Source organism: Macrobrachium rosenbergii, chromosome 58, assembly GCF_040412425.1.
Source record: "Macrobrachium rosenbergii isolate ZJJX-2024 chromosome 58, ASM4041242v1, whole genome shotgun sequence".
In the NCBI taxonomy this organism is placed as follows: domain Eukaryota; kingdom Metazoa; phylum Arthropoda; class Malacostraca; order Decapoda; family Palaemonidae; genus Macrobrachium; species Macrobrachium rosenbergii.
The window spans coordinates 13848430-13861420 of NC_089798.1; the positions used below are offsets into that span (position 1 = coordinate 13848430).

Sequence of the window (12991 nt, forward strand, 5' to 3'; positions counted from 1 at the left end):
CTCGAAGGAGTTTAGAGTTCGGGAAATTAGCGCTAGTTCATGGCAGACGAGTTCTGCCCTGTCCAGTTCCGATTGCATTCGTGTGATCGGCTCGGCTCAGCTCAGCTCGCCCTGCTTGCCTCCCAATCCACTGCTTACCACCCAGTCTGGATCGCGTTCACGTGAATGGCTTGATTTGGTGCGGCTCGGCTTGGCCCTGCCCAGTTTTTCTGAATCAGGTTCTCGGCACTGTTTGAGTGAATTTGCTGCTCTTCCCAGGAAAGCACTTTGCCATGATACAAGCACTCTTCATCCCCACATTGTGGCAATAATCTTCTTCGGTTGATTATCGCTCATGGTGTGCCTCTCCTGCTGGTCTTACTGGCAGGCCAGGTAGGGGTACTCTTTGCCCTCACCTGTTCTCTTTTCCTCTCGGTTGTTCCAAGAGGAGCGAGATGGACAGAGAGCGCTCTGACGAATTTGACTTTCTTCGGAGTTCAGCTGCCTGGCGTGCTTTCAGTGTTGGTCTATTGATTGTCTTGCAGTACAACCAGGTAGCCGAGGAAGTTTTCTTGGGATCTGTCAAGGTCTTCCTCCAAGGAGAGAGGTACAGGAGTTTCATGCTTCGGAAGCAGTGAGGGTCTTCCTCTTCAAGTATGTAATCACCCTCGTTTCTTGGAGAACTTTGCGCCGATTCGCCAGCACGAGGATCCCCAGGACAGGACCACGGCTCCCCCAATAAATACTCTTCATCACTCGCAACCCTTGCAGTTCCCGAAGGGGCCAAGAGTTTCGGGGGCCGCCATGGTCCTTGCTCGTGAGAGCATTCTTGACCAGATGAATACTTTTCTTCGGACAAGGAGTTCATTCAGGTTGAGACACCAAGCTCCTCCCCTGCCTCGACAAAGTACTAATTCTTCTTACCTCGGAGGGTCTTGCCCACTGCAGGTTGTTCTAACTCTGCTTCACCTGGACTGGGTTCTCTCTCCGCTTCTCCTTGCCGGCTATCTTGGAGGACATCTGCTGGTTCCCTCCAGACAGTTTCCTGATGGATCCATGATCCTTCACTTTTAGGCTTTCTTTCCTCGGATACGACCATTCCTGGAAAGAACCCTACCTTCTGGAGACTGGTCCTGTCCAGGGGTGGGTCTTCCTATACCAGATGGCATTCTGTAAGCAATTTTGGTGCTAAGAAGGACTTTGTCCTAATTTGGATCTCCGGCTTCGTAAGTTTCGAGTTGGTTCGACCCTTAGGAACAAAGCTTTACTTGGTTCTCCCTTTCTCTTTCAGAGATTTGCCAGATACTGTGGTAATCAAGGTTCATACCAGGGCACTGCTGTGTTCTTTGGACAGTGGCCAAGACCTTTGGGTCTTAGCCATCTTGGCTCGACATTAAGTTCAAGCCAGCCTCCCTCTTGTTCCCTTCTGGGAAAGTGCGAATCTGGGAAAGTGCGCATAACTGTGTCTCTTTCCATCCTCTTTTCCTTAAGGGAGGAGGGCAGAAGGGAAGAGAGAAAGAAGTATCGACCGGGCAGAAGTTCTCCTGCTGCAGATGCCTGGATGAAATGATACTTATAGAGTCTCTGGACCTGGCAGCAACATTGCTGAGACCTGGGAATGGATTCCTTTAGGAGAAGTATCTATTTCCCTTGGGCATCAGCAATTCTTTTCATCAGACTTCCACCCTGCTTCCTCTCCCATGCTCCCGATTCGGGAAATGCCAGCCCAGCTAGAGCTAATTGTCTTGGTATCCTGTCATCTTGCAGAAGCTTCCCCATGGTGGAGAATGAAGGAGGTCTGCTTCCAGTCCTCCATCCTTCTTTCCTCTTCGAAGTGTGAGGAAAGAGTTAGGCTAATGCTTGATTGAAGGAACCTTCGAATATGCTTGCATATCCTCCTCACATTGTGTGTCTACTTCCGGATTCACCAATCAAGGAATAAGTGCACACATGTAAGACTTTGTCTTGAAGGTGTGTGACCGAGACAGTTAGTACCTTCTCATCAACATCCTGAACTCAAGGCAGCCTTTTGGCCTTCCGAGAATTCAGGATGGGTTTTGCAATGCCCAGTGGTTTCGTTGAACAACAAAACCACAGTAGTGGCATACGTCGACAAACAAGAGGGAATCGTTTTTTTCCTCCTGTTTCATCTGTTGACATTTGCAGGTACTCAAGTGCTCTGCAGAGCACTCGATAGCTCTGTTAGCCAGAAACATTCCCGGTGGGGATGTATTGGTAGGCGAGCTTGGCCTCGCATTTGAGTGATTGGGATGAAACGTGCTCTTCACTCTTTTCCTCACGAAGATTCTCAAAGAGACTGCTCAACTGAGAGATCCCTACTGTCTTTCTGTTGCCTCCTGGCATAACAAAGTCAGTAGTTTTCTTGCTCCTCCATATCAGACCCAGGGGCCGCTACGGTGAGGCATGCTATCTTTTTGGGAAAAAACAATATCTGTGTTTTTCCCTCTGTATTTGTCTGTTTCGCTAGGGGTTCACAAGCATTGCTCACCCCGAGTTACAGATAAATGCTGGAAGACTTCACCTTTCGCCCGACCTGATAGCTCTGCTTCCAAGGCATTGAGAAGAGTTTTGCTTGACCCAACCTCCTGGAGCAGCTACACAAGAAGCGGTTCTTCAGGCAGTACATCCCTGTGTGTTCAGGACTGGGAGACCTTCCAGCTTTCCTTGCAAGCACAGGCTTTCTTGCCGAGTGGCAACGGATATAGCTGGATAGTTCTTGAAGTCCTCTGCAACATTGTCCCAGGGACTGGATCAATCTTTGCTGGTGGGTGTCGTTGACGGAACTTCTTCTCGGGTCAGAGTCACTCTTCAAGTCTGGACTTCTCGTCTTCTCTGCCGAGGGTTGCTTCTCTCCATTTCAGTTGTGAAGAACGTAGACCCTTGCAACCTAGTCTTCTATCTGAAGTAGCATTTTTCTCCTCAGTCGAGATTTAGCTAAGGACAAGGAGCTTCTTCGGTCTTGCTGTCCCAGGGAACTGTTCCCAGGGTGGCATGTGACTCTCTTTTAGGTTTCCTGTCCCTTGCTCTGCACGCACCCTTATGAGAGTCGTCGGACAGAGATGTTCCCTCTTAGGACCATCTCTCATCTCACTCCAGCTTTGGCGTAGAAGATGGTGGAACAGGTGAAGGGGATCAATAGCTTGACTCCTTCTCTGATGTTGTAAATGGACTCTGAATCCATCGCCATCTATTATCAGGTTCAACTCCTAGTTTCCCCTCTTCCTTGGACTTTGTATTGATGATCCAGATCAGTCACTACTTTGTCCTATTAGGGAGCTGTGGTACTTTCCGAAAAGGCTCGACATTTCCAACCTGGATGTCATCAATGTTTTTGCTAGTACTATCTCTCCCAAGGAAGAAGTGCCGAAGGACACATCTTTCTCCTGGCTTCGTGAAGCGATCAAACGAGGTGCTTGGCAGCTGGCAACGACAATGCTGATACCTTCTACCTAAGAGCTCACGAAGTCATTGGCTTGGTCCATCCCTCGCATTCTGGAAGTTTCTGTCAGTCTGGAAGCAAGATGTGGTCTCATAGACCACACTCATGTCTTCTTCCTGTGGTCTTGCCCACAGGCCCTTGGAACCTTTTTTCCTTGGTCCTGTGGTGGCTGCTCAACAAGATGTGTTTTCTTACCCAGCTCCTTTAAGAGGACTAGTAGCATCTCACCTAAGGTGTTGGTTCTGGAAGTGAAAAGGATACCAAGAGTGACTGGCCTCTCCTCCTCCTCCTCCTTCCTCATCCCCCTACTTCTCCTCCTTCGGGATGAGAGCAGGACTCGAGCCAATACTTGCTGGATCTGGCGCCTGATGCGGTGAGACTACACATCGAGCACCCGTTCTATTTTTCTTCTAGAATCATAGAAGCAATTCTGCTCCTTCCTCTAGCAAGGGGAGGAAGGAGAGATTGGCAATAAGGAAAACCCTATCTCAGGTTTTCCTTACTGTCCCCAACTCTTAGGGTCTTTCCAGCCAGCCTACTTTGTATGAGTTACAGTCCTCACTCATGCTAAAGGTCCAGTATCTGACATTTGATCTTGCAGTTCCTACACTCCGATCAATATGTCAGAGGCACGGTACTCCTCCTCGCTCTTTTGACCAGGAGTAGCCCAGGTGTGCAGAACTCCAGTCAGTTCAGGAGGCTTACTCAGAATCCTCCCTCCAACCAGTGAGTCTTCCTAATGTAAAGGACCAATGGTTTGTACATCGTGTTGGAACAAATCACAATTTTTAAAAGTAAATTTTATTTTTCCTAGCTATACAAACCTGAGGCCCTTTACATTACATTTTTATGTCTGCCTCATGCCACCCCTCAATCTGAACCTGGGCCAAAAGGCAAACTGGAATGTTTACATCCGGGCAGGCGGGTATTCCTGCCTACCTGACATTAGTTACTGCCTAATCACCTTGTTCAAGAGTTTAACAGCCATGTCCAGCTTTGCCATAAGTAATTCCTAATGTAAAGGACCTCAGGTTTTTATAGTTAGGAAAAATATAATTTATTTTTAAAAATTCTGATTTCCTAAATTTGAATTGTGGCTTAACTAATTGATTTTTAAAATATCATTTAAAAAACTTTCAGTACTATGTAGATGTTAGTATATATTCAGTCCCTGGTTATCGGCATGGGTTCCTTTCTGATGGCATGAAGATAAATGAAGATCGGCTGTTTTCGGTTATTGATGCCTCTGTTAGGTATGTATTGGTGCCAATATACAATTATCAGCACTGATAATTGGAAATCGGCGATTTTCAGCGCTGAAAATTGCTGATTTTGATCGCTAGACAAGCCAGAATAGTTAGGAAAAATACAATTTACTCTTAAAAATTCTGATTTTTTAAATTTGAATTGTGACTCAACTAATTGATTTTTAAAATGTCATTTAAAAAACTTTCAGAACTAATACTAAGTAGATGTTAGTACTGTATACATTCAGTCCCTGATTATCGGCATTGGTTCCTTTCTGATGGCATGATGATAACTGAAAATCGGTGATTTTTGGTGCTTTTTTGGCGCTGAAAACAGCCGATTTTTGTTATCGATGCCTCTGTTAGGTATGTATCGGCGCCAATATACAATTATTGGCACTAAGTGGAAATCGGCCGATTTTCAGCACTGAAAATTGCTGATTTTCATTGCTAGACAAGCTGGAATAGTTAGGAAAAATACAATTTACTTTTAAAAATTCTGATTTTTTAAATTTGAATTGTGACTCAACTAATTGATTTTTAAAATGTCATTTAAAAAACTTTCAGTACTAATACTAAGTAGATGTTAGTATACATTCAGTCCCTGATTATCAGCGTGGGTTCCTTTCTGATGGCATGACGATAACTGAAAGTCGGCGATTTTTGGTGCTTTTTTGGCGCCGAAAACAGACAATTTTTGGTTATCGATGCCTCTGTTAGGTATGTATCGGCGCCAATATCCAATTATCAGCACTGATAAGTGGAAATTGGTGATTTTCGGCGCCAAAAATTGCTGATTTTCATTGTTAGACAAGCACCATAAAACTGGATCACCAATAACCGAGCCCGCTGATAACTGGGGACTGCCTGTATTGGCATTACTGTATACACCTTACCTGATGGTGTTTTTTCATAAATTATGACAACTTTTAGGACTGCTTAAGTGCAGTTCATGACATCTGAACTAATATTTTTTTCAATAATTCAGGTTATGGAAAATTCCAATACTGGTTGGTTGGAGTTGGTGGCTTTGCAAATGCCAGTGATGCAATAGAAATCTTGTGCATTTCTATACTTCTTCCAGCAGCTCAATGTGATCTTCATATGACATCTGTTGATAAGGGGTTGCTTGTAGCCTTAGTGTTTGTGGGTAAGTTTTCAGTTGCATCTGTTTTATTTAAAATGTGCTGTTTACTTTAAATGAAGTAATTCCATTCTGTCATATGGAATTTGAATCCAAAAACAGTTTGGTTGTGTGAATTATACTATGGTTGTGTGGATTATACAAACCTGTTTATTTACTTATACTTATGACTTACCATAATGCCCCAGTTATGACAAACTAATTGGGCAACTATTATTTGTTTAAATATGTAAAGCTGTAGCTAGAAATCAGAGATCCATCCAACATAGGAACCCACTGTTTTACCTGCTTATACTTGCTTCTTTACTCACTTTTATCAGTATCTGAAATGTGTATCAGGTGCTCTTCCTGCAACCGTTTTCTTTCAGTCAAGTAATTTTCATCATCAGTAGTTTAGATTCAATATTTAGTTTATTGTTTCACATTTATTACTAAGCATTAAACTCGGTAAAAGCAGCCAGATTCCTTTCCATCTACAACCAGAAGAAAAAACAAGAAACCAGCTGATGCTGATTCAAACTGATGAGAGAGAGAGAGAGAGAGAGAGAGAGAGAGAGAGAGAGAGAGAGAGAGAGAGAGAGAGAGAGAGAGAGAGAGAGAGAGAGAGAGAGAGCACCACACCCTCACTAGAGATTGCCATCATACCACAGCCACACCAGTGGTAGACACATCAGCCAATCCCTCCACACTTCCCCTCCTTCCTCTGCCTTATCCTATCACAACAGCCAAGAATATCACGATTCCCTAGGAATTAGGCTCAGTTAAAGATCACCTGTTTGTACACTAACTACTTCCCTTCTTCTTCTTTTAACGTGCTTCTTTTCCCATTTTTGTATGGGGTAAGCACGATGCCTTCTTTGAAGGACTTTTGATTTGGCTTTTGGGGTAGACCTGTGGTCTTGATAAAGACATTGCTTACCTGTTTGTTTCATGTACACTTCCCAAGCTACAGTTATTGCTATGGCGCACCCTTCGAGACAATGAGATGTTTGTTATGTTTTTAGAAGGTGTTGTAGTGACTTTGTTTTGTGTGTTTGTACACTAACTACAGTCTGCCATAAATACCTGTGTACCTTGTAGCTTGTATACTTTAATTCATCAACTTAGTAGCCCTCAAAGAATGAACACAAAGGCATGATTTGAAACCAAAGAGGAATCACAACTGCTACAGCTGACCATCTTTCTGTGACCCTAGGAAATACAATATCCCAGCAGCACTGTGATGAAAAGCATAGACTCATAGAAAATGGTTTCTCTAAACTGATTGCCTTAGAAAAGCCATCATATTTTTTGTAGTTTTGTGATAATGTATTTGTAAAAGTTGTATCTTTTCCAATATTTTCTGGCCTTTGCTAGTACTGATTAGTTATGGCATAATGTAGATGCATTGGAACTTCTGACTGACAGTGCTGTAGTCTTATATCTAGAATAGAAACACCCCCATTTAATTTGTAGCACTTGCAGCATGCAGATATATAATCCGGACCAATCTGAGGGTTTAGCTAATGCGAGTATGTCTTCAGCATTTCATAAACTAACCATCTCGGCTGCGACCTCATCCAGGCCTGCCCCTTTTGAAATTACTCCTGCTTCAAAAACTCCTGGGATTCAAAGGTTGCAGAGCTATCTGTTTTCATCCTTTCATAGACAGATAAAGCAAATCTTGTATAAGCTTCTGGATGAGTATTCAGATGATTTAACTCCTCCCTCTGATTGTGAGGATTGCATTTCTGCTCTCCATTATTGTAGTGGGTCTCTATCTCATGGGTGCTTGTCATATTTTTCCTTGAGTGTTGAGGTGCACATCATGCTCTCTTTTTACCACTCTTGCTGCACCAGTTCCTTTCCTCAGGCAAGCCCTGCTTTGGCAGTTTTCTCGTACCTCCAGAAGTTAATGTGCTTGAGAGTCCAGTTGTTTTTCAAGAAGGAAAGGCATTCTTTCCTCTTCTAGATCTTTTGGCCCATTGTGCACCTTGGAAAATCAGTCTTTGTCTGTCAAAGGTGAAATGCACCATAGTTACTCCCGTGGTTGTGAATGTTACTCAGTGGTAGTGATTATAGATTTCCCACTTAACCTTCTTTAGAGAGTAAACGTTCATGTCTCCCTATCAAGTTTTAGGGATTTTGCTACATCTGCTTTGGCCGTGCCTTCCTCAGGTGCTAAGCTTGGTTTCTAATAGTGGATGTTCTAGTACCTCTCATAAAAGATCAGGATTGATTGACAAGTCACCATTTCACCTAAATTGTCTAGCCTTGGCTTCTCTTCACTGTGTGAGGCTTCTTTTGTTGCCCTTACACCTGTAACTCCTGTTTTTGTTACTGTGTGAGCCATGGTGCATACCTGTACTTTGTCAGTAATATCATTTCATGCCTCCATGATCCATGGCATGCAAGATAAGGCAGCAACCCCTTGCACATCTGATATGCTTGACTTCAATGAGGCATGTGTCATATCTAGAGCAAGCAGCCCATTATCCACCTCAGTTTTCTGACCTGTTACCTGCAGTTGAAACTTTTAAGGTGAAAACAGTAGCCTTGGTATGTTTTTCTATCTAGAAGGGCACTCTTAGCATCTGTGGACTTGAAAATTGCATGCTTTCTGGTGCTTATCTGTAGGTCTCCTAGGATATTCCTTTAGGTATTATGGTTAGACTTGGTTGTCCAATTTTGGGTTTTCACCTGTGTTATGGCTCACAGTGTAGGGTTTTTTTTTTTTTTAGTACGCAGTGCAGTATGATGGGAACAGATTTGGATGTTATTAAATGAAACTTGACTTTCCTTAACCTAATTTATTACCTTAATTCTACAATGGCCATCAAAAAACCTTCATATGATTCATAAATCTTAATCTGCAGAACAGAAACTTACCTAACTGTATCACTAGAGTTCATCAAAACTTATCCTCCTCTACCTAACTTAGCCTAACTTAATACTACCACAACCCCCAAAAGAACCTAAACCTAATTCCTAAACCTAAATCTATAGTGTTCCCCTCAACTTTGGTCTCTGAGACTTCTTCAGATTGGGAGTTAGCTTGCTCACCATTAGCCAGTATTATTTTGTTGATATCTTTCTTCCTACTGGAGAGATCGACATCTAGTTTTTTCTTTTTCCTCCTTTCCAACTGCTGTCGAACTTTCTTTGCAGCAAGTGTGTCGAGATCGGCACCTTTTAGGGTTTAGCGACGTGTATGGGAGAACAGGAAGAAGAGTGGCCTGACCAAGCGTTTTTGTTTCTTTTCTGCAATCTGGCAGCTTCACATTCTCTGTGTTCCTTATCACTTCTCTGCCTTATCCCTTCCTCTGTTTGCAACAGCTTTTCTACAGTAATTGTCCTCTCTAATATTCTAATCCACTGCATCAACTTCTGCACATTTTATTGTTTCATCATATGCTACAGCCACAAGGTAGGCCAACAACAACACAGACTTTTCACCACAGTTCCCATCATTAGATAACTACTCCCAAATAGCTTCTGCTAAGGAAGTATGCTACCTTCTTAAGCCACTTACACATTGGGTTGAAGGGGAGCAATCACTCTACCCTGACACACTCGGCAAACTGCAAGGAAAAAAAAGAAAAAATAACGATTAATACTCAGACAAACAACACTTTCATAAACAACATGTACACACACAATAAATATAATAGGACAACAAAAAATTCAATCACATAAACCCATTTTCCATATTATCACCAAACTCCCCCTTACTGAAATAAAGGAAATCTTATTTCCTTTTGTTTTGTAAATCCCTTTCTCACTATCTGTTTATACTCCAGAACTGGACCTTGACTTTGGGTCCATGACCTCTCATTCACCACCTCTTCTTCACTCACCTCTACCCCAACCACACTAGACTCACCCAGTCTTGGTTCTGAACTACTTACATCAACTACATTCAAACTCTGGAGACTTACATCTACTTCAACCTCACTAACAACTGACAAGGCTTCTATCATCTCTTCTGTACTCTCACTTAAATTCTGCTAGGCTCCGACTCAAGTTATCCAAAACTCCTTCACTCTCACTCTCTAGTGGTGCTAACTCTTTCTCACTCACACTCACTGCCACACTTACTCTTTCAACACTTTCACTCAAAGGAAACTCACACACACTGTGCGTACCATCTTTCTCATGACTCGGTGTTGTTTCCAGTCCACCCAAATCGTGCTTATCCTCGTCCACATTCCTTGTACTCTCCAAGTTCACTCCCTCCACATCCCTCAAAAATCTATTACACCCTCATTCGCACTACCACCAAACAACACTGCAAGGGTATTTTCACTCTTCAAGCTTACTGACATCTCAAACCCCTCAAAATCAACCAACCCATCACCTGTACTCTCTCCAAATAACCCGGTTAACATACCCTTACTCTTTCTACTCCTTTTAGACCTTCTCTTTCATTCCACCAACACTAGCTGTTTATCTCCCCAATTTATATCTATTTCTTTGCTCTCCTTTTCCTTCTTCTCCCTTAACAACTTCACATCTACCCCTTCCATACCAGAGGGGTCACCACAGTAAACCCCCTTCACACTTAGTCTCCCTGGGGTTGGGGTTAGGTACAGCAGGCTTCCGTCACATTACCCTCCATTCCACATCCTTCACGCTTGCTCCAAGGGTTCTTACATGTCCTGGCAAAATGCCCACTCACTCCACAGTTTCCCAACGACTTCCACTTTCTCCTACTCCTGCCACTATGGCAGTCTCTTACTCGATGTCCTACCCTTCTGCAGCTGAAACACTTCAGCTCCCGCTTGTGGGCAGTCCTTCAACATATGCCCTTTCTTTCCACTGCCGAAACACTCGCCATTGGCCCATCTGCAATCCACTTTCACATGCCCAGTCCTTCTACACCTGTAACACTCCCTACTATTCATTCCTATTTGACTTCCCCTCATATTCCCCCCCCTCAATGGGGGACCACCTTGAAGTGGTGAGGGGGCTCTTGATCCCCAGGAATTTGTTCCCAGGTTTGAGTCCAAGAGTCTCATATATTATTATATAGTTCTTTGGACTAATTTAGTGGAATTTTTCACTTTTTGTAAAATTTATAGGACCTGATGAATAGGAAAAGATATCATAGCTGGGATTAGGTTTATATCCGAAGCCAAATAGTGGGAACTGTGGTAGGACCACAGTTTCTGGTTCTGGGGATAGGACTCTGGGCAATCTTTCTGGTTTGCCCATAACTTGATTAGGCTGGGGATGATTATATTCATGGAATACTCTCAGTTCTAGCAAGTGGGCTTGGCTTACACTTGGGCCACTCTAATCATGTTGTGCCATCCCCTGTGGGGTAGGGTAGGGACGTGGACATTTCAGAGTCGGTTTTCAGGTTAATTTTTTTCTCCCTCTCAAATCTGTATGATAGGTAAAAATAAAGATTCGAGTACCCCTGGGCCCTTTGGTGGTAGTGACTCAGCACAGTTGACAACCGTTGGAACTTCCTCTGACAACTGTTTAGAAATGTATAAAAATTCTTAGTGCAATTACACTGGAACCCTATGCTCCAGTTTAGAGCAAACCTAAAAAAAGTAAATATCGTTTTGACCCAACCTTGACTCACCCCTCGAGTAGGATGCCTTGACGAGGTGAGGGGCTAAGGGACCCTGACCTTTGGGCCTGGGTCCTGATGAATCATCCTACGTAGTTTTTGGTTTAAATGGCGTGGGCATTTCCACATTCGCAAAATTTTACTGCTTAGGTGAGTCCGAGAATGGATCATTTTTTGGAAGGGGTTCGCATTCGAAGCTAATTGTGGGAGTTGTGGTGGTTCAGTTGCCACCCAATATGGTTTGGACCTAAGAGATGGTGATGGGATTTTTCCCATTGCTATCTTGAGGGTGGAACCATCTCCGGGGATCAGCCCATCAGAATTGTGGGTTGCTGGTTTTAGGAGGTGGGACTCCTGGCTTTTATCTGGAAGTCCACCAGTACGGTTGGAGTGGGAAATCAGCCCCCATTAGTGGGGGCAGAACTACCAGCAGGCAGATTGGCTTATACCTGGGCCACTGCAAGAGCATTGGTGCTTATAGGGGGGAAAAAGGAAAAACAACACCTGGAATGTCTATCAAAGGCAAAGGCAGAAGGAGGCAGATACCAAGAGGAATTATATTGGTTGGGGGTTGGCTTCGATGACATCACAGACAATGGAAGTTTTCCCTTTGGGGGGACAGCATTATTTATATGTACAAAAAGGCCCTGTTAATGGGGCCCATAGAGAAACATGCATATATTTGCCTCCAAGTACATCTGTTCAGTGTCCTCAAAAAGGATTCCTCCAAAAGAAGAGTGATCCTCAACCAATCAACATTGAACAAGCACATTGCTTGCCAAAAGTTTCGGATAATTACCGTTGCCTAAGTACATTGAATCATTCCAAAAAGCGACTCAGATAGTTTCTATAGATCTGAAAGATGCACACTGGCACATCCCTATAGCTGTTCCCTTCCGCCCCTTTCTAAGGTTCTGGATAGGAAAAGATACGTACAGATTCAAAGTCATGCCCTTTGGGCTAAACATTGCCTAAAGAATATTTTACAAAATTAGCAATGGTATTCAACTAATACCCAAACTCAAACATAAAGATCTGGGGGCCCACAAGAAAAGAGTGCTTGAAAAACCTAAGAGCAATAGTCAACAGACTACAGTACAGTGAAAAGGTTTTATAATAAATTTCAAAACATCCTGCCTCACGCCCAGCAGACACTTTCAGTGGCTGGGACTGTGTTGGGATACTCTTCACGGTCTGTTGTCTCTCCCCATTACTGTATACTCAAAACAGAATAAGGCAAGTCCTCAAAAGGTTCTTTGCACAGCCCAGAGTTTCCAGATGGCAATCAGAACGTATGATGGGCCTGCTGCAGTTCTCATCAGTAATAGATCCAATACTTAGATTACAGTTAAAAATGTGAACAAATTCTGGCTATCACATGCAAGAAAAAAGATGAGAGACCGACTTCATCCAAGGATTAAAAGAGTTGGGGAGATACTTCGGCCTTGGATCCGGAAGGAATCTCTGGCAAAACAGGTCACCCTGACTCCTCCGTCTGTATGAGTGACAAAGACACAGATGCCTCGTTGACAGGTTGGGAGGACATTGGAAGGATCGTCAGGTGGCAGGGAGGTGATCAACTACTCAGAAATTTTTATATC

General features: G+C 43.4%; 1 protein-coding gene across 1 annotated transcript in view; it reads left to right on the forward strand.

Moving 5' to 3' along the window:
- Window positions 1–12991, forward strand: part of LOC136837264 (synaptic vesicle glycoprotein 2B-like) — a 406633-nt gene that overhangs the window by 80050 nt on the left and 313592 nt on the right. The window contains 1 exon segment of the mRNA XM_067102003.1: window positions 5675–5836. Within this exon segment, the coding sequence (XP_066958104.1) occupies window positions 5675–5836 (162 nt within the window).